The 22,440-nt window shown below is 40.6% G+C and overlaps 1 protein-coding gene across 11 annotated transcripts in view; it reads left to right on the forward strand.

Moving 5' to 3' along the window:
* LOC122551601 (formin-like protein 2) overlaps window positions 1-22,440 on the forward strand; it is a 269,634-nt gene that overhangs the window by 228,824 nt on the left and 18,370 nt on the right. For 8 of the 11 annotated variants that reach the window (XR_006312144.2, XR_006312145.2, XM_043693750.2 and 5 more), the window contains exons 12-20: window positions 358-507; window positions 4,152-4,253; window positions 7,435-7,732; window positions 8,857-9,039; window positions 10,806-10,826; window positions 12,128-12,252; window positions 12,395-12,597; window positions 14,038-14,272; window positions 17,813-17,881. Coding sequence is in view for 8 of the 11 variants with exons in the window: in XM_043693750.2 (XP_043549685.2) it covers window positions 358-507; window positions 4,152-4,253; window positions 7,435-7,732; window positions 8,857-9,039; window positions 10,806-10,826; window positions 12,128-12,252; window positions 12,395-12,597; window positions 14,038-14,272; window positions 17,813-17,881 (1,386 nt within the window). In the remaining 3 variants the exon portion in view is untranslated. The remainder of the gene's footprint in view (window positions 1-357; window positions 508-4,151; window positions 4,254-7,434; window positions 7,733-8,856; window positions 9,040-10,805; window positions 10,827-12,127; window positions 12,253-12,394; window positions 12,598-14,037; window positions 14,273-17,812; window positions 17,882-22,440) is intronic. The other 3 variants (XR_006312146.2, XM_043693755.2, XM_043693753.2) reach the window with 1 other exon arrangement.

The following is a 22,440-nucleotide window of genomic DNA, read 5'->3' on the forward strand; positions in this document are numbered from 1 at the left end:
AACTGAATAAAAGGAAAATACATCAGAAAGCATTGGTATGGAAGTTAGGCATCATCAGAACAGATATGCCAGCCAAATCAAAACTGGGGGAATGGCATAGACTTTAGGAGTGTTTAATATTGAAATACGATGCCAACAGTAGAAAATGCCTGAGAATTCTCTATTGAGTCCCTCTCAAAAATATAAATTCAGTACATTGTAATGCTGAGGAGAGATGTTAATGTGGTCTACAAAAATACTAACTTATTACATCATCATATTCCAGTGACTTTTTAAATACTCCTATTTTCCACCTATGTAAAGTAGCTTGATAACTTGGTGCAAATACAATGTTGAGAAATTGTCTTTTCTGTTTAGAAACTGAAAAATACGGAGAGTGACAAACTGCAGGTGCAAATACAAGCCTACTTGGATAACGTCTTTGATGTGGGTGCACTACTTGAAGATGCTGAAACCAAGAATGCTGCCTTAGAGAGAGTAGAAGAACTGGAAGAAAACATTTCTCATGTAACCATTTCTTTCATTTTTCAACTAGACCTGCAGCACCCAATCAATATGGTTTTAAAAAAGTGCATTTAATCATTAGTTGCAAACACAAAGTAATTCATTTTGTTTTGAAGTAATTTCAAAATCAAACAGTTAACTGCTAATTAGGTCAGGATAGAAAATTAGAATTACATCATTATTACTGGATAATAATGCAAAGTATTTGTCTGCTGTAGAATACCCGTTGAAGTAGACATCTGTGATGTTGATATCACTCTGATAATTGAGTCTCTGTAGGACTTCAAAGAATATTTTGCAGTGCAGATTAGCCTGTCAGTTTTGTCAGATGTGGTTATGAGTTGCAGTGTTTGGTAGATACGTTTTAAAATCTGTAACTCTTATTTAGTGAATAAAAATAATAATGACCAGACTCTCTCTGACTCAGTGAACTGACTAGAAGTTGGTCATTTGCTATTCATGAGATCTTACTTTGTAAAAAATATTGGCTGACCTGACACCAGTCACTGCAGTTCAAAGCTTATTTTTTATTCATACATGTGATGTGGACTAAGTCCGTGTTTATTACCTATCACTGATTGCACTTGGGAAGATGGCAGCTGCATCTTCTTGAGCTGCTCCAGTCTTGTGTCATCTCTGTATACTCAGTGTCACTAGGAAGTGAGTTGTAGATATTCGACTCAGTAATAGTGAAGTAACAGTTATATAATTCCAAGTCAGCATGGTTTGTGGCTTGGAGTGAAACTTTCAGGTGCCGTTCCCGTGCCTTGCCTACCCTGGTAGTTCTGGATTAGAAGGTGCAATAAAAGTGGCCCTGATGATTTGTAACAGTACATCTTCTAGATGGCACACACTGCTGCTGCTGTGCACTGGTGGTGGAGGAAGTAAATATTAAAGGTGGTGGATGAGATCCAACTATTTGGGCTACATTATCATGGATGGGTTTCAAGCTTTTTGAATTTTGTTAGAGCTGCACTCTTCCAAACAAGTGGAAAGTACGCCATCACACTCCTCACACATGCACTGTAGATGGTGGACAGGCTTTGGGTTGTTGGAGGTGAGCTATTTGTCTCAGAATTCCCAGCCTCTGACCAATTCTTGTTGCCCAACTATTTAAGTAGTTAATCCAGTTCAATTGCTTATCAGTGGTAGTCAATAAGAAGTTGATGGAAAAATTCATTGATGCTAATGATGTTGAATATCAGAGTGAGATGATTAAATTCCCTTGTATTGTAGGTGTTTATTTTCTGGCACTTCTGACGCATAAATATTACTTTCCCACCTATTGGCCCAAGTCTGAGTGTTGTCCATACATGCAGGCATGGACTGTTTCAGTATCTGAGAGTTGTGAATGACATTGAATGTGGTGCAAGCATCAGTGAACTTTGGCTGCACCTTCTTAGTAAAGACAAATGCAAAGTTCTAATTTTAATGCCGAGACCATGCCCTCTGGCTCCATGCAGTAAGCCCCTTTTGATCTTTAATTGGCCCACTCCTTTTTATAAATCTCTAATTATATATCGAGAAAGACTTTTAGGTTCTCTTATTCTAGCTGCTAGTCTCTTTTCATTCTTTCTAATTTTTTTTTTCACTCCCGTCTGAATTCTCTGTATTTAGTCTAGTTTTCACTTTTATTTACAACCTTACTCTGTCATCTATGCCCTTTATCTGCTTTGTCTTGCTTTCTGTCCGTTTTTCCCTTTAGGGAGCTCTGGCTTTCCTCCTTATGTGTCTATACCCCAAATGTACCCAATCCATGTCATTTTTAAAGGCAGCCCACAGTTCTGTTACAGATTTCTCTGTCTGTTTTTGATTTCAATTTACCTGAGTGAGACTCCTTCTAATCAGCTTTAATTTTTCCATTTATGATGGAGTAGAGGCCACTGATTAATGATGTTTGGGTTTTAAAAAAGATCCTGCAGTAACAACTTTAGACCAAGATGGTTAATCTCCAATAAACACAACTAGATATGGCTCTTGTTTACCCTTCAATTCATATTGCCTTGGATTTGATTGGGTTCCTGACACCACACCCTGACAGTGAGCAGGTTATGGCTGAATAAATGCCATTGGGTAGTATGGTCCGATAGCTTCAGTCCCTGTGCTGATATGTGCTAGTACTGTGGACAGCAATTAGCTGGGTTTATCCTGTGCTTTGTCTACAGGACATATTGTTGGGTCGATGCCAGTGTTGTCGCTGCACTGGAACAGCTAGGCTAGCATGTTGTGGAGTGGGGAAATGTTGGTGGCTAGTTCAGGAGCAAGTGTCTTCTTCACTACAGCTGGAATGTACTTGAGGTCTTTTGCCTTTACATTATCCATTTGAATTACCCAAAGACTGGTTTCTAAATGTGGATATCTCAGACTGAAATCGTTTAGTATGAAAGATAAGATGGTGCTCAAAATAAAAGCAAGTTTGTCTCTTCTATATTATGTCTTGCAGTTAATGTTTTTGCTTTGCAGTTTATATTTTCCAATATTTCCCATATCGTCATTTCCTTCCAGCATTAACTCCTTCCTGGGCTTCCATGCCAGGAGTGCCAGTTGCCTTTTGCTTCCTTTCCTAAGTGACTACCTATAAACCTTGGCGCTGAGCACTGATGGGCTATTTAACAGCTAGTGAGAGTGTGTTGAAACTGAATCCTGTCTCGCCCATTCCTAACCTTGACATAGTTCTGTCAGAAGTCCTAGAGATGTACAGCATGGAAACGGACCTTTGGGTCCAACTTCCCCATACCAACCAGATATTCTAAACTAATCTAGTCCCATTTTCCAGCTTTTGGCCCATATCCCTCTAAACCCTTCTTATTCATATGCCTATCCAGATGCCTTTTAAATGTTGTAATTGTACCAGCCTCCACCACTTGCTCTGGCAGCTCATTCCATACATGCACTACCCTCTGAATGAAAAAGCTGCCCCATAGGTCCCTTTTAAATCTTCTCCCCTCTAACCTTAAAACTTTGCCCTCTTGTTTTAGACTCCCCCCAACCCAGGGAAAAGAACTTGACTGTTTACCCTATCCATGCCCCTCATGATTTTATAAACTTCTGTAAAGTCACCCCTCAGCCTCCAACACTACAGGGAAAATAACCCCAGCATAGGTCAAACCCGTAAATCTTTTCTGAGCCCTTTCGAGTTTTACACTATCTTTCCTATAGCTGGCAGACCAGAATTGAACACAGTATTCCAAAAGTGGCCTAACCAATATCCTATACAGCCGCAACATGACCTCCCAACTCCTACACTCAGTGACCAATAACGGCAAGCATATCAAACACTGTTTTTACTATTCCATTTACCTGGGAGTCCACTTGCAAAGAAGTATGAGGCTGCGCTCAGAGGTCTCTCTGTTCAGCAACACATTAAGTATATAAGTCCTGCCCTGATTTACCCTACCAAAATGTAGTACCCCAGTGACTGGATGACAGTTTGAAACAACAAACCATGTGGATTTCCCTTACTTAACTATAATTGTAGTGCTTCTACTGCCAATCTATCTGTGATCAAGTAACTTGCTTTAAATTGCAGTTCAGATGTGATTCTGAAACCTCATACTCTGGAGCTAAACTACTTCTTGACTAGCATAGAGGAGACTTGCTGTTGACCACTGCAAACAATGGACTAATGTATCAAATTCTAATTTCAGTTGTCAGAAAAGTTGCAAGATACTGAAAATGAAGCAATGGAAAAAATTGTGGAACTGGAAAAGCAGTTAATGCAAAGAAGTAAAGAACTGGAAGTTATAAGAGTAAGTTTGTAAGGATTTCTTTGCAGCTGTGACACATAATAGGTTTGAAATTGGTCTTCAGCAATCGTGTGAACCAGCTGCTTCTTTTATGGGAAAGAGAAATTGGCCACCAGTTTGCTGCAAGCTTTTTTTAAACTGTTACACAAACTAAATTAACCATTGTCTGTCTAAATTATGATTTTAATCAACTGATAAGTGTTCTGTAACTGAGTTCAAAACATAATTCACACATTGTCAGAAGCATTTCCAACTTACCAAGAGTAACAGCATAATAAATCTACATTTAAATGTTAAAAAATTGCAATTCTGTTGAGCTTTATATCATTTTCTTTTCATTCTTTTACATGAGTTTTTAAAATAAAATTGTCATGAAATATGGGTGCTGCTGGCTGGGCCAGTATTTATTGCACATCGCTAGTTGACCTAGAGAAGGTGGTTGTGAGTTGCCTACTTGAACTGCTGCAGTCCAATGTTCTTAGGCATAGAATCTCAGGATTTTGACTGAAGAAACAGCAATATATTTCCAAATCAGGATGGTGAGTGGCTTAGAAGACAACTTGCAGGTGCTGGTATTCCCATGTACCTCCTGCCCTTGCCCTCCTTGGTAGTAGTCGTGGGTTTTAAAGATGGTGTCAAAAGATCTTTGGTGATTTCCGCAGAATGACTTGTAGAAGGTATACACTCATGTTAATGAGCGTCAGTGGTGAAGGAAGTGAATGTTTATGCCAATCAACTGGGCTACTTTCTCCTGGATGATGTCAATCTTCTTGTGTTCATTTGGGTTGCACTCATCCAGGCAAATGGCGAGTATTCCAACACACTGCTGACTTGTGCCTTGTAGATGGTGGGCAGGCTTTGAGGTGTCAGGGGTTACATGCTGCAGGATTCCTAGCCCCTGGCCTGCTTATGTACAGGTAGTATTTATATGGCTGATCATGTTCAGTTTCTGGTCAGTGGTAATGCCTAAGATGTGGATAGTGGGCTAATGTAGCTATCCAGAAAAGGTTCATATGGATTAAGCAGAGCCCCCTTTTTCTGCCATTCTTTGGTTAGAACCAAGATGATCAACGTCCAAAATGAGTCCAATGCTTAGTGCAACTTGTAAAGGATTATCTGCATCTTATCGCCATTTATATGGCATAGGCTGATACAAAGAGTCGTAGAGTTAGAAAGGGAGTCCAGGTCTATCACAAACAATTGTGGCAATGACAAATAGTCAGTTTCAAAAAAGATCCAAGCCAATTTAGATGGGCAAGGAAACTCCACAGGCAAGCGCTTTCTGAAGAAAGACTTCCATCTTTCACACATTAGTGATTCATTGTTTCACAAAAATTGTAAGTATTAGCAAAATCTTCTGAACCAGCTTTACGCACCGTTCAAGGACTGGTCGTGTAACTGAGATCATTCAGCTGACACAGTCGCAAACTACATCAATAAATGCTTCAGTGAAGAAAAGGGCAATTTCATGATCTGTCTCTTTCCTGCTCACCAACATAAAGTTTGCACATGAGCCAGTTTAGTGAGTATTGTATTGAAACGAGTGTTTGTTAAATTTTGTAACATGTTTTAGTCCTTCCAAATTAATTAAATTCTATGGTGTACTCGGTGATCAGAATGTGTTTGTTTATTGTATGTAGAGGGATGCCAATCCCAATCAGACAGGTAGTTTGAAAGATTCTTTCCATTGCCAGTGGTCAATCCAGACACCACTAAACAATTTCCTCAGACCCACAAGATTTAAAAATAATTGGATTTGAAGTTTGAGACCTCACTTAGAGATATTGTGAGAACAATCAAGGTGGAAATATCTTTTGAGTCTTGGGGTGAATTTAAGGCTGGGAGTTCTTACCTGCCCTTCTGGAGGCCCACCAATTTAAGAAGCTATCTGTTCAATCCCCTTTAGAGGGCCGGAACCCCACTCCTCGATAGCTGCTGACCAGTCAGAGGCCAGTGGTTCTCCATTGCCCATCAGACCCACTGGGAGTGGTGACTGCTGCTGGTAAGGCACCCAACAGAGAACTGCGGGTCAGTTGTGGAGACCCAAATGATAGATGAGTGGGGATGGGTTGGCAGTGGTAGGATGGGATTGGTGGCTAGGTGGCGGCTAGAGGAAGGACAGTTGGCTGAATCTCCATGGGCTCTCCTTTCCAATGCTGGGTCACATGATTAGGCAATGAGTACCTTTTGAGGAAGGGTTCCCCGCCCTGCTCAACTGCTGAAGGTGATCAAGAACTTTATGAACTATAACTTTGCGGCATCCGGAATTTGGGAGAGCCATATATAGTACAAGGCCTTCTTTCTATGAGAAGGTGTAATTCCTCTTTGTGAACTGTTGGTTAGCCCAGTTCTAAAACACTTGAATTATTGAGGTTGATTACAAGCCAGTGCAGCCGCCAACAACAAAAAAAACCTTGCTGTCCTGTGACTGATTACCGATCAACATGACTCTTTTTCACAATCAGCTTTGGTTGGTTGCTGATATCAGTTATGCACCTATGCTGAGGTCCACAGAAAGCTTATGGTCTAAGCTAGTTTCTTGAACTTCAGTTAAACTTTAATTTAATGCTCTATTTTGGTGTCTTAAGTAAACTTGACCTGAACCTGACCCTATACAAGTTTGCTGCTGCAGACTACAATATAGTGAAGCTTATGCTGCAAGTGCCCTGCATTTTAAATGAGTATCAAGAATGGGGAGACTGGTGGAAATGTTATGAATGATTCATGATTTGAGTTAGAGCATTTGGTTACACTTGAATTTTTATTTTGGGTTTTTTTGAGGACTGTTTAAAGTTTTTTTTTAAATTCCAGACTTCCTACATTGTATAACGATTTCTATAGGTTTTCTGCAAATGTCCTTTAGGTTGCATCATCAAATATTTAAGAGATTATTTTCTGTCTGATCTTCAAATCACTGGATTTGTGTTTAACATACACCTGGGGTTGCTCGTGGCATCTTGGCAAGTTCATATTCTGCTCCAATTTATTAACATCGATATAAAATTTGAGGATGGCTTGACAATGAATACTTCGTGAAGAATGTCAGTTCTTTTGTAGTAATGTATGAAGGGAAGGCAAAGGAAAGCATTTGGATGTGATATGAAAATGATGCGTGCAAGCGCAAATCCCAGATCTTGTTTCTTGATATATTCTCTTGTGTTTTTTGCTCCTTTCCCCTTCCTAGGAGGTTTACAAAGATACCAACACCCAGGTACATACACTTCGGAGAATGATCAAAGAGAAGGAGGAGACCATACAAAGGCATAACCACCTAGAGAAAAAGATCCATGAATTGGAGAAGCAGGGGTCTATCAAAGTCCAGAAGAAAGGAGATGGTGACATTGCCATTGTACCAGTTTTGTCTTCTGCAGCACTGTCCCCAGGGGCTGAGCAAATATCTAGCCTTTATACAGGACCACCACTAGAGGCATCAGGATCAATGTCACCCCTACCCCCACCACCTCCATGCCTGCCAGGTGCAGGTAAGGCATTACTGAGATTGAATATGGGGAATAAATATAGTACAATTCCATTACCTTGGCTGGTGTGGTAATAACTGTGGGCATAATCTCCTAGGCCAAGAGGCAGTGAATCTAGAGATGGAAAATGAATTTAAATTGGCAGAGTGATGGTGGACCAGAATCTCACCAAACCAGTAGCTCCTTAAGGTTCTTATCCTGCCTGGGCTGCAATTAATTCCATTCCAAAAGGGATTGTAAAGAGTTAGCCTATACAAAGTTTAACCATTGCAGGTGAGCTATAATTTGGAAATTGGGGTGCCACAATCTGCACTATTTTGTGCATGACTGGGAAACCAGACCTAGGGCAGGAGTGTGACTGTTGCAAGCCACTCCTTGCCTTTGCTTTCTACACTTAAGTGCTCTCTCCCTACAACACCCAAACCCAGGAGGCCCCCACCATCAGTACTTAGGCTTCTCATCAGTGATCCTCCACTGAGAAATCTCTGGGTTTGTTCTCACAGTAGCCACTGCCTGTGCCATGGTGCTGCTGAGTTCTAGAGCTGACGCTTTTATAGGGCGGCATTTCCAAGCGTGTGGGACTGATTTGTCCAGGGTCCTGATTCCATTAGAAAACCTGACAACAGCCCAGCCTTTATTGGTTTCTGATTGCCAGAAAATCCACCAGGCTTTCTCCTCATAGTAGACCACTGCTTTCCATCCTGGAAACTCTCTTGCTCTTAAGTTTAATCTGCAAACAGGACAAACTTGGCTGATTTTAGAAGAAAATATAATCTTTATTCTGTGTTACAATAACATATAACCACGAGTATCTCTTGGACGTGTGTGACCCAGGGCAAACACAATGAAGATAATTGTATTCTATCTAAACCTCTCTCATCCACTAGGAAGAACATTCCCTTTGTGGTAAGGTGAAATTTTCTGCTGTAATTCTGAAACTATAAAATAAAATTATCGCCATATATTTAATGTTAATTTTCTACTGACATGTTTAGGTAACTACTTCTGAAAGCCAATGTCATTCAATAGCCTTAATTTCATGAAAAAAGAAAATATTTGCGAGGCTGGCACTAGTATTTGTATCTTTTCTGAGAGCTAAACATAACTTTTTTTTGTGTTTCTGGCAGTACAAAATGGACCAGTTTCAGTCCAGGCATCATCACCACTTCCTCCTCCTCCACCACCACCACCACCTCCAGCAGCAGAAGCTCCACCTGCTCCTCCACCACCACCACCACCACCACCACCACCGGCAGCTCCTCCATTGCCAGGGACAGCCCCAACTCTAATTTTTAATCCTGGTTTAGCAGGTAATATGATGGTATACCATCACAAACTATTTTATAGATACCTAGTTTGCTGGGAATGACACTAATTGATCATTTCATGAGGTCAGGAGATATTGATAATGTACTTTGGGTGAAAAAAAGGGTTGGCTTATTTGGATGTAAAAAAAGGATACTCAGCATGCCATCAGAATTTTGAATGTTTCTTCCTCCATATTTTAAACAGGCTGGTAAATATGTGCAGGTGTGGGTTACTTCACTTGTGACTTTCAGCCAGGGAAGCTATGGCTCCAGTTATAACACAAAGGTGGAGATGGTGTGCTTGTGATTGTGGGTGGCTCCTACCAACATGCAGATCCTGCTTGGTGCCAGGATAGCATTTTATCATTTTCCTTCCTCCATTTTCTGACCATCAGCCACATGGACAGGCTGGTTGGTGGGTAGGTTACTGGCAGGAGACAGTTTGGAAAGATTGGCACTTAATGGGGAATGTTCCAATGCTGGTAGTCAGAGTGAGGGAAGGAAAGAGCAGATGTGTATTGGGCCTGGAATCATCCAGTTCAGGCAACTTGAGATTAAGTTTGTAAGGTGTTTTGGGGGATAGTGGGAGGGAGAGCGAGATCAGTCAATTGCAGCAACTTAGAAAAGTCAAAAGATTTACTTGAAAGGCTGTTACAGTACTTTTCCTGGTCCACACAGAGAGCTCTAAGAGACACATACCTTCCGTAACCTACTGCTCCTAGCTCCACTGCACTTCCTTATTGAGCTGTAGGTTGTTTCTTGATTTTTGTTTCTTTAACTTTTAACTCTCCGATCTACCGTGGAATTTAATATTAATCCATGTCAATCAGCCAGCTAAAGCAGGTGAAAGCTTACAGAAAGGGGCAAGTTACTGAAAGGTGTTTGGCCATTGGGATACGTGTTTTGCATATCACAATCCTGATCCCGGGTTGCCTCTGACAGCAGATGGCAACTAAAGACTGTTAGACAGAAAGCAAAACTTCTTCTCCACATGGAGACAGTGAACAAAAACTGGAAATTGAGTCATGCTATACATTCCTTAACACCTTTTGGCAGGAGGTTAAAGAGAGTGACCTTCCATCGTCTGAGTCTGGAAATGATTGATTTTTTAAAATCTTTAATTTTGTATTACCAATGGATAGAAGGAGAAAGTAAAATAATAGGATTGGAAAAATGGAAGGGTGTCAAAAGAGGAAATCTCCTGTTGATTTTTCTTTTACCAAAAATGGTTCCTGTGTTCTGTAATTGAAAGAGAAGAGGGAATGAAGAAATTGGGACAGAAAAGAGAGAATATTGATGAATGATGACCAAAATTAAATGCCAGTAACAACGATTCATTATGCAATTTAAAATGTTAACATCTGAAAATGCTTTTTGATTTATAAAGATAAGCTTTTATTTTCCGATTGGATTGGAATTTGCGGTCCCATTATGATACCACATGTAAAAACAACGCGCACAGTAGATCAATGAGGTTGCATCAACAATATGTTATGCATTGTAGTTGGCTTATGGTAATATAATAATTTTCTGGTATATTGAAAACTTGAGAAAGTAAAATATTGAACAAGCAATGTCATGACAAATCTATGCAATTTGTAGTTCTGAGTTCCATCAGTGGTAAAGTGGTGTAATAAATTTCCTAAGTTACTTTCTCCATGAGAGTGCTTGACAATGATAAATGATTTCTGCTATCCCTTGCACACTGTTAAATGACTTCTCTTCTGCTAACCTATCTTTCTTTGTCTACCCTTCTGCTTCCATACAAGAGGGACCAATCAAGCTGTTCTGTAGGTTTCTTTATGCTCTATTGGTGCATTACACTGTGTCTTGTCTTTCAAGCAGTGATACTTATTGAGAGTGGTACTTTCAGTGCATTTTATTTCACAAAATTAGAACACACTAAGTGGTTTATCTGAGTGTAATGTCGCATAGTTTTTGTATGCCCAGTAAATTTTGCCTACTTGAAATTAATCATAAATTCCGTAACTGCCCTCTTTGGTATTTTTATTAAAGATTCCAAGAGTTAATATAATTGGTTGAATCACACATGCATTGAAAAATACAATGTTTTTGTGGCTGTTATTAAGTACTGAGATGAATCAGTCCATGTATTTGTGGTAATGATCAGGCTGGGTGGCTGCGACATTCCATTTTCATAGTGTTCTCATTTGCAGACTCAAAATATATTGGGTATTTTCTTTTTGTATATTATGGATTGAACTTTAGAAAATCTGAATTTGCACTGAAAGATTCTATGTTTTAGACTATTTCTCTTGTTTGTTTTTGTTTATGCATGCTTCAAGTAGAAACTTTTGATTTTAATAAAGTTAGCATGTGTGTTCCATTTGACTGTGTTCACTGTTAATTATGAAGTTAGATGACATACCGGGAGTCTGAGCACTCTAGACCATCTTATTTCAATTTAAGTTGTGAATTTAATTTAAGGAAATTGCAACTTGATCTTGCACTTGCATGCTTCTGATTTTGAATAATGCATTGAATAATTTGTTGATTTCTGAGTAGTTTTGATATTGCCACTGTCTATGCGATAACTCTGTACATTAAGCAAGACAGTTTTACCACTTTGGTCATTCAGTAATCCCGGAGAGGTTAAACATTTAGTCAGTGCCAAAAAAGGCCAACAAAACCTTTTGGAATAATTTGATTTGCTCTTAGCCTGCAGTCCAAATCTGTCTGAAAAGAATTCATATTCAACCTGATTTGCACTGCTATATGTCAGTGTCCACGTTGTTTCCCCCAGAGTCGGTGAGGAGAACAATAAAGAGAAATTTGCTATTTGACTATACTACCTGTCTTTGGGCTCACTAATGGAGCATCTGAAATTCCAACTATCAGTAATGTGCACTTTTCCTGAAGTACAATTTTTTTTTAAAAAGTAGTAATAATCAAATAAATTGCGGTAATTAGGTTCTTAGACAATGCAGACTTGTAATTTTTGTATTTGCATGAGAATGGCTTGTAATTACTGATCACAACAGCAGTAAACATTTGGTCAAAATTTAACTTGGTATATTATAGATGGCTTAAGTGATGATGATCAATGCCAAACGAGCTTCTTTTTATGCAGCTGTGAAGATCAAGAAACCTATCAAAACGAAATTCCGTATGCCAGTCTTTAACTGGGTGGCACTGAAGCCCAATCAGATCAATGGCACTGTCTTCAATGACATTGATGATGAGAGAATTCTTGAGGTACATCTTTAGTATAATATTTTTATACAAGAATATGTATGAATTTGAAACTTATTTAAAATCATGACTGCTGATTTATTTTCCACTGATTTCCATAAATTGAGCACAACATTTGCCTGCATGTATGAATTTTACTTTACAGGAACTGAACGTGGATGAATTTGAAGAAATATTTAAAACAAAAGCCCAAGGGCCAGCCATGGATGTAGTCTCTAATAGACAAAAGGTGATTCAAAGGGGGTCGAACAAAGTAACGTTGCTGGATCCCAACAGAGCCAAGAACCTTGCCATCACATTGCGAAAGGCAGGAAAAACCACCGATGAAATATGCAGAGCTATCCAGATGTGAGTAATTGAAATTTCTTCAGCAAAGAAAATCTTGCTCATCCACATTTTCAGCCTTTGTCTTGAGAGGAGATTATTTAGATTTTCTTCATTTTCACTTCTCTACTATAATATTTTCACTGAATGCTTGTTGTAAAGGGACCTGTAGGAGAGCATAAATGTAATATGAAGGAATTTTCCATAAAGTTCTGACAAGATATTGTTCACTCAAAATTAGGGCCTTAAATCTAAACAAGGAAACTATGAAAGGGTAAGGGGCAAGTTGGTGTGGTGAATTGTGAAAGGTATGACTTTGGACAGGTGACAATTAGTATCTAAAGAATTAAATCATGATTTATAACAAAAAATGTCCTGTATGGCACAAGAACCCAATAGGAAAAGTGATTCAACCTGTGACTAACAAAGGAAGTCAAGGATAGTACAAGGAAAAAGTGAGGAGTGCAGATGCTGGAGATAAGAGTTGAAAAGTGTGGCGCATCCGAGGAGCAGGAGAGTCAATGTTTCGGGCAAAAGCCCTTCCTCGGCCCTTCACATTCTTAATGAAGGGCTTATGCCCCAAATGTCAACTCTCCTGCTCCTCAGATTCTGCCTGACCTGCTGTGCTTTTCCAGCACCACACTTTTTTCAACAAAAATGATATAAATTCAAGGGGGACAGTAACAAAGTTGCTGGGAAAAAAAAGCCTGAGGATCGGGCGAATTTTTGAAATCAGCAAATAAGGACTAAGTAGTTGACAACAGTAGGGAGAATAGAAAATGAATGTATGCTAGCAAGTTTGCATTGTGAACATACGAACAGATGAAAAATTTTCTATAGGAATGTAAAAAGGAAATGTTAACAAAAAGGTAAATGTGGATACTTTACAGGCAGAGACAAGAGAATTTATGATGGGAAATAAAGAAATAGAAAATAAGTCAAATACTAGTAAAAATGTAGTATCAGAGAAATAAGCAGGGATGCAAGTTGACAACTACCTGGTGATCTATTTTCCAGATTGTTGAAAGATGTGGCTATAAAAATAGTGCAAGTATTGGTGGTCATCTTTCAAAATTCCATGGACTTTGGAGTAGTATCTGCAGATTAAAAGTTTGCAGATTTAACACCACGATCTAAGAAAGGGGGAAGGGTGAAAGCATAGAACTACAAACCTGATCAATTCTTTCAGTGATCCAACAAGTTTATTCAGTAAAGAGATGTGGGAAAGAAAACCACCCTAACGAGGAATCAGTGTCCATAGAACAGGACAGATGAGAGAGAGATTTAAAATTGGACAGAATCTGTCAGTAGTATGTTCAAACTTAACAACAAGTAAATAAAAGTGACTTTTTAATGATGATAGCATGATATGTTATTTATCCTTATGTATTAGAAGTATTCTTTTTCTGAAAGAAAATATGCCCTTATCCTAATTTGTGTTGGAACTTTTTTTATTTCTATTAGGTTTGACTTGAAAACATTACCTGTAGACTTTGTTGAGTGCCTAATGAGGTTCTTACCAACAGAAAATGAAGTTAAGGTTCTCAGACAGTATGAAAGAGAGAGAAAACCATTGGAGAATCTAACAGATGAAGACCGGTTTATGGTGCAGTTCAGTAAGGTTGAAAGACTGATGCAGAGAATGACCATTATGGCTTTCATTGGAAACTTTACAGAGAGCGTTCAGATGCTGACACCGGTAAGTACTTGACTCCATGACAGTCTAAAGTTTGATTGGCTGCAAGATTTATTGCTGCTCCCATGTTTCTCTTTGAATTCATCCATGTCCCTCCTGGTCTCATCTAATCCATTTGACCACTCGCATTTTCTCAACACTATCACAACCACGCTGCTAGTTATGCAACTCCCCATCTTGGTAATCGTGCTGGCTAATATTGTAAATTGTCTCTTCTTTAGGGTGTTCTCTAACATCCTTTTTCTGCAATCACCTTTGAGAAAGAAAAAACACAGCTATCACATCTATACATTTAAAACTACCAACTCCATCTCCAAGCTTACAAAGGCTTTGGAGAAGAAAGGAAGTCTTAATGTTTCCCAAATTAATGTTTTTTTGTTCAGGACAGTTGTATGTTTGAACCTCTACAGTTATGTATTGGTATGGCACTTCAGTTATGACTGGCGCCTGGAGGAAATAGATGAATGGGCTACTCGAGGGGTCTGTCTTGGCCATAACTCTAACCTTAAACCAGTTTCTGAGGTTTACTTATGCTTAGATCTACCTAGATCAGTTGTTAGTTTTAAATCGGAGGTAAACAAATTTTTGTTAAGCAAAGGTATTAAAGGATATGGATCCAAGGTAGGTATATGGAGTTAGGTCACAGATCAGCCATGATCTCATTGAATAGCTCAAGGCTGGAACATCACCCTATTTTATCAAGATTGCTCTCTTGACTGAACCGTCATATGCAAACAGCACCTGTTCAAGACTGCCAAAAAAATTAAAACAACAATAAACAACCGCAACCACAGCAGGAAACTGGCCAGTACAGGATTACAGGCCAAAATCCTGAGGACTTTTCATGTATTGAACTGCGGAATACGACACACTAGTATAATATCAAACTACCCACATCAAACTATTTATATGCAACTTAACTAAGTTAAGTGCACCATCACAGATATTCTTCACCTAAATTACCTTCCCTGATACTCCATAGTGAACAATTTTGCATTCTGGCTTTGAAAATGGCAAATGTAACGTGCAAGCTACTGGAGAAACTCTACTCCAACCTAGGTCTGGCCTTTTTCAACTACCTCCTGACCCCACTAGCACTTCATATTTCCTCATGTTAAACCCACCATAACAAGGAGTACCATCTTAGGATCTTAGGTATTTCAGGAGAAAGTATCCGTCAGAAACTACATTCTCTTTATCGAACCTGCTGCTTGTCCCATGGTGATAGTGGACATTTTCAAAACCACTTCGTCTGGTAGAGGCCTCTGTGCAGCAACCCATCACTAGTAGGATCACCAAGACAATCTGCTGCAGCTTTCATGCAGTCCAGATATTGACTCAACTTGAAAGCATGCTCAAAGAAATCCTTCTGACACCAACGAGGCTTTTGCTTGACTCTGAAACAATGCAAATACTAAATAAATACTGCTGAAGCTTGAATTGGTCAAGCTGCAAATCATGCGAAAGTGTAGCTTGGGAAAGGGTAGCTCCACTCAAGGACACAGGAGGAAATATATGCGTGAAGCCAGAGGAAGTGGGTGAGGTCCTTTTAATGAGTACTTCACATTGGTATTCACCACAGTGGAGAGGGACAGGGATGATGGTAAGAATAGGGAGGGGTTAATATTCTAAGGCATGTAAATATTATGAAGGTGGAGGTGTTAAGTGGCTTGAAAAAGTTTAAAGTAGATAGATCGCCAGGGCCTGATGGGATCTATGCCAGGGTCCTGAAGGAGGCAAGGGAAGAGATTGCTGGGGCCTTAACAGAGATCTTTTTATCCTCTTTAGCCATAGGCAAGAACCCAGAAGGTTGGCAAATAGCCAATGTTGCCCATTTGTTTAAGAAGGGAAACTGTAAGTCAGTGAGACTTACATCAGTGGTGGGGACATTATTGGAGAAGATTCTTAGAGACAGGATGTATTTGCATGTGGTAAAGAATGGACTTATTTGGGATGTCAGCATGGCTTTATGCAGGGGAAGTCATGTCTCTCAAATTTGAGTTTTTTGAGGAAATAACAAAGATGATTGAGGGTAGGGCAGTGGATGTTGTCCATATGGATATTTGACAAGGCTGTTCATGGTCGGCTGTTTCAGAAGATTAAGTCACATGGGATTTATGGTGAATTAGCAAGTAGGATACTAAATTAGCTTGGTCAATACAGAGAGGTGTTTGTGGAGGAATGACTGCAGGTATGTGATCAGTGGTGTTCCCCAAAGAACAGTGCTGAGACCTTTGTTGTTGATAATATATATAAATGACTCGGATGAAATGTAGGTGGGCTGATTAGTAAGTTTGTAGACAACACAAAAATTGGTGAAGTTGTGGCTAGTGAGGAAGGTTATCGGAATACAGCAGGATATAGATCAGTTGGAAAGTTGGACAGAGAAATGACCGATGGAGTTGAATCCAAACAAGTGAGAGGTAATGCATTTTGGAAGATTAAATGCAAAAGGGAAGTATTCAGTAAATAGCAGGACCCTTGGGAACATTGATATACAGAGGGAGCTTGGGCTGCAAGTCCATAGCACCCTGAAACTGGCAACACAAATAGATAAGGTGATAAAAAAGGAATACGGCATGCTTGCCTTCATCGGTCAGGATATTGAGTATAAAAGTTGGCAAATCAGGTGTTTTAGCTGTGTAAGGCATTTTTAGTTAGGCTACATTTAAAGTATTATAAGTATTCTGGTCACCACACTATAGGAAGGATGTGAAGGATTTCGAGAGGGTGCAAAAGAGGTTTGCCAGAATGTTGCCTGGATTGGAGTACATTTAGTTAGAAGAGCGGTTGGACAAATTTAGATTGTTTTTGCTAACCTGTCAAAGGCTGAGGGATGACCTGATCAAAGTATATAAAATTAGAAGAGGCATGAATAGGATGGATAGTTAGAGTCTTTTACCTGGGGTGGAAATGTCAAATACTGGGGACACTGTTTGAAAGTGAGAGGGGAAAAGTTTAAAAGACATCTGAGTAAAATGTTTTACCCAGAGGGTGATAAGTGATTTAAACACACTGCCAGGGTTGGTGGTATAAGCAGCTACGGTAACAATTATTAGGAGGCATTTAGACATACATATGGACAGGCAGGAAGTATAAGGGATATCCACCATGTGCAGGCAGATGGAATTAGTTTAGAATGGCATGATGGTTGACGTAGACATGGTAGACCAAAGAATCTCTTCCTGTACTGTACTGTTTAGGTTCTGTGTTTTTTCACTGAAGTGAATGTTGTAATCTAATTGGAAGGCATAACAAATGAGACTAATTCTGTCATTAGCAAGTACCAACATACATCTTTGGATGGCAAATGGGAAAGGCTACCTTATCAGATATCATGCCTCCACCATGGCTAAGGCCAAATGATTTGGTACAAATTGAATTTCTGACTTTTCTGTTCTGTATTACTTAATTTTCCTGCTTGAAACAGCTACTTTGCTAAAGTGAACTTCTCTATGTGAAGCTTGCTAAATATCAGAATTATTAAGAATGCAGCTCATTTTCTAAACAGTTAATCATTAGCTTTCTTTCTTTCTGCTTTAGCAACTCCACGCTATAATTGCTGCATCTGTATCAATAAAAGCATCTCAAAAATTGAAGAAAATTCTGGAGGTAAGTTGCAATTATCTTAATGTCTGACAGCATAAAAATACATAGAACATAAATAAAACAACAGTATTCTTGCAACTGGGGTTACTTTCAAATTATTCTTGTAAAAGTTATGTATTAAAATCTGAAAGGTATATATCCGTATTAAACAGATCTGCCCTGGTGTTGCTAATCATGAGGCAAGAGTGAGGACTGCAAATGCTTGAAACCAGCGTTTAGATCAGAGTGGTGCTAGAAAAGCACAGCAGGTCAGGCAGCATCCGAGGAGCAGGAAAATCGACCTTTATTCCTGATGAAGGACTTTTGCCTGAAACGTCGATTTTCCTGCTGTGCTTTTCCAGCACCACTCTGATCTAAACGTTGCTAATAATGAGTTTGGAAATTACACTGAGTAAGAGCAATAAGGGTGCCATTGTGAAAGTGAGATGTGGGGTAAAGTTTAGGGAAATAAGTGCAGTACTTGAAGGAAATGCATGCCATTTCTAAGACTTTTAATGCATAAAATGACACATTTGGTTTGCTTTTATCATATTCCACCACATCATGCTTCAGAATCCTAACCGTTCCTCTCTTGACTGTCCACTCGCTGAGGTGGTAAGAATAACAGCAACATGATGAGCTAAATCAGCAAGAGTCCAAAACTCAGATTCTAGCCATTGAACCGTCCTCTCTCCTCAGACGGCGGAATGACTTTCTTACTGTCAGGTGGCAAAAAGTTTATCTGCATGTAATTGCATTTTATTAATTACACAACTGACTGGAATTAGCTTCCCCTTACCCAATTAATCTCTGCCCATTTGAAATGTCCAACTTGTCAGAAACTCCACCACACAAACCGAGTGTGCATCTCTTGACTTTGCTCTTTGGCCTCCGTGCAGTCTTCCATGGTCTCAGTCATCAAAGGAGGTGCATGTGTTGGCTGAGGAGGAGATGCAGGAGGAAGAGGAAAGTTCTGAGGGGGAAGATGAATGTTAGCATCCTCAGATGAATCAGAATTGAATCTTGGGGAGGAATCCATGGCAATGCTCCTGAGCCTGGAGGCCAGCAACTAACTTATCGCCACCTGTTGGCTGGATGACTGAGTCAAATTAAGACATCTCCTGTTTCTGATCATTTCATTTATATGGTTGGCCGTCAACGCTGTGCTTGCTGTGTGCAACATTACTCAGGGATTAAGTTGTTGTTCAACTTGATTGATCTGTGCAATAAAATGTTGGAATTCTTTCTGGAATTCCTTCATCTGTGAAAGCTGAAGTGCGAGAACAAGCCTTGCCTTGGATTAAAATTAGTGCGGATGCAGCTATGATACAGTAAGGACTTCCACAACCCTGCAGTCCTGGATGTTTGTGCTAAAATGGTCCTTGTGTAAAAGAATCACATCGGGGAATTCACTGTCATGTAACTATCACTGACTTGTGCCACATCCTGAGACTACTCTTTATTTGCCTTGCACTTTATAGCTGCACTGCTGTAGAATGCAATGAGCTTTCATTGTACCCTTGCCTCGAGTATCTTTGCTGACACTGCTTCTGCTAGCCTGGGCTGAGGTTTTGAGCTGTTCCCTCCACTCAGCTCCATAATTATGAGACATTGACCTTTGATATGGTTATTGCCCACCTTGCAACCTTAAATATTTTGTGTGATGTTAACTCCAGACAGACCTTCCCTCCTGGAGCCAATAGATACATGTCAAATTTTGCCAACACTTAAAAAGTGCATGTATAGGGTTTAAAAATGGGACAACCAAGGTTCCGATATCTCCCATGACCTTAAATCACCTTCCATGTGCCGGAGGTACATCTGTTGCACACAAACTCCAATTCCTAATCCTCCAATTTACAGACGTGTGGTTGCTAGATGGATGAGGTGAACTCTTGATACCCACTTTGCTGATTATTAAAGAGATTTGAAAGTGCATGATTGAAATGTATCACATCATTTCATTGACGAAGATGCTTTACATCTTTCAGTTCAAATACCTTTTTCGGATTCTGTTAAAACAATAAGACTACAACAAACATTGAAATGGTACAAGTGAGTATATACTCATAGAAATGTACAGCACAGAAACTTTGGTCAGCATGGACGAGTTGGACCAGATATCCAAAGCTAATCTAGTCCCATTTGCCAGCACCTGGCCCATATCCCTTTAAAGCCTTCGTATCCATATACCCATCCAGATGCCTTTTAAGTGTTGTAATTGTATCAGCCTCCACCACTTCCTTTAGCAGCTCATTTCATACACGCATATGGAAGTATAGAAATGAATGGACAACCATGATAATGATGTGCCCTTACAAGGGTTCCCTCCTCCTCTACCCACTCCGTCCCCTAAAATTCCCACCATGTCTAGTGGGGGGATACTTCCCCAGTGGAGGTAGCAGAGCTGCTGACTGGTACATAATGTTGAATTTGAAGACATTGGCAGGCATACTCCAGTCCTCAAGGGCCCTAGCCTGCTAGGAGTGTTTTATATAGGTGTAGTGGCACCCTTTTTGACCTTAATCCCTGGAGGCAGTGGGGTCACTGGCTGAAGGGAGGTGGAGGGGTAGGGCAATTCTGCAGTATCCTGAGCAGTCAGTGGAGTTTGCACATTCCCCCCATGTCCGTATTGGTTTCCTACAGTCCAAAAATGTGCAGGCGAGGTGGATTGGTCATGCTAAATTGCCCATAGTGTCCAGGGATTTGTAGATTAGGTGGATTAGCCATGCGGAATGTAGGGTTACAGGGACAGGGTGGGGAGCTTATTCTGGGTGAGATGCTTTTCGGAGGGTAGGTGTGGACTTGTTGGGCCAAATGGCCTGTTTGTGCACTGTAAGGACTCTTTGAAAAGAAACTTCTGGTGTTCTTAACTCTCGGTATGCTGGCACCACCCTGTCTCCTTGCAAAGAAGGAGCACCTGGAATACGGTCATCTGCCTGATGAAGGGCTTTTGCCCAAATCGTCAATTCTCCTGCTCCTCAGATTCTGCCTGACCTGCTGTGCTTTTCCAGCACCACACTCTCTACTCTGATCTCCAGCATCTGCAGTCCACACTTTCGCCTTTGTTTCCCCCAATGCCTTTCCATTGATGCTGTGCACTCATGGCTAGTGGAATAGAGAGTAGGTCTGAGCATATTTCAGAAGCCATTGAGTGTTCTGCTGTACCTGAACCTTCAAAATAGCTACCAGCTTTTCCATGGAGACAACCAGGGACTCGCATGCTGGAGAAATCACAGTAGACAGAAGATGGATGGAATCCACCTTTTTGTTCTGGTGCATTGAGGACCTAGGCATGCCTGTCTATCTCTCTAGGTTGACCATTTGACTTATGGGAGAAAGTGAGGACTGCAGATGCTGGAGATCAGAGCTGAAAATGTGTTGCTGGAAAAGCGCAGCAGGTCAGGCAGCATCCAAGGAGCAGGAGAATCGACGTTTCGGGCATGAGCCCTTCTTCAGGAGGGCTCTTCCTTCTTCCTGAAGAAGGGCTCATGCCCAAAACATCCAGCTCCTTGGATGCTGCCTGACCTGCTGCGCTTTTACAGCAACACATTTTCAGCATTTGACTTATGGCCAAATACAAAGGCACATTTTTTGCATGGGGCAGCACAGGTGCCTGGTCTCTGGCAGTCCTTTAAGAGTCCAAGATTTTAGATTAGATTACATTACAGTGTGGAAACAGGCCCTTCGGCCCAACAAGTCCACACTAACCCGCCGAAGCGTAACCCACCCATACCCCTACATTTACCCCTTACCTAACACTACGGGCAATTTAGCATAGCAAATTCACCTGACCTGCACATCTTTGGACTGTGGGAGGAAACCGGAGCACCCGAAGGAAACCCACGCAGACACTGGGAGAACGTGCAAACTCCACACAGTCAGTCGCCTGAGGCGGGAATTGAACCCGGGTCTCTGACGCTGTGAGGCAGCAGTGCTTGCCACCGTGCCGCCCACAGGGCATTTCTTCCTCCTCCATCTGCAGACATGTATCAGTTTTCGTCACATTGTGTCTAGATCGAGTACCTGACAAGTTGACCATCACTGTGCTTGTTGAGCGTGTAGGTGAGTAACTTTGGTGGTGTAACCCCTGAAGATTCACAGGCTTCCTCCTCAGAGGTGGTGCTGGTGCAGAAGACCTCAGGTTGTGACCTATGCACTGAACCTGGGTGCTCAGTGATGCTCATGCCTGAAGAAGAGGAACAATTAATTGGGGAAGATGCAGAAAAGTCCTTGCAAACCAAGTTTTACCTTCATACTGATCTGAGAAGAACAGATTGCAATGTTGTTGACTGACCCATTTGTGCTTCCTCCGACACCAGGTGCACTCGCACACAAAAGCAGGATACAAAAGTAATTTGAGAACATGCAGAATCATGTGAGCAGGAAGCAGTGTCCAGAAAGGGTTGGTATAGTTGAAAGGATGAAGTGGGTGTGAGCCCTTGAATACACATCATGCATGTCCTGCCAGGGCCTGCAAGCTGTAACTGTTTGGGTGATTCTTGTGCAGTGACACAATGAGATTGGGTGCCCCTGTGATGATGAGGTACCAGAGAAAAGCATAAGCCTGATGGAGTGGAGGA

The sequence above is a fragment of the Chiloscyllium plagiosum genome, unplaced genomic scaffold, assembly GCF_037043375.1.
Source record: "Chiloscyllium plagiosum isolate Xiang-an unplaced genomic scaffold, Cpla_swu_hap1 HiC_scaffold_7, whole genome shotgun sequence".
Taxonomy (NCBI): Eukaryota; Metazoa; Chordata; class Chondrichthyes; order Orectolobiformes; family Hemiscylliidae; genus Chiloscyllium; species Chiloscyllium plagiosum.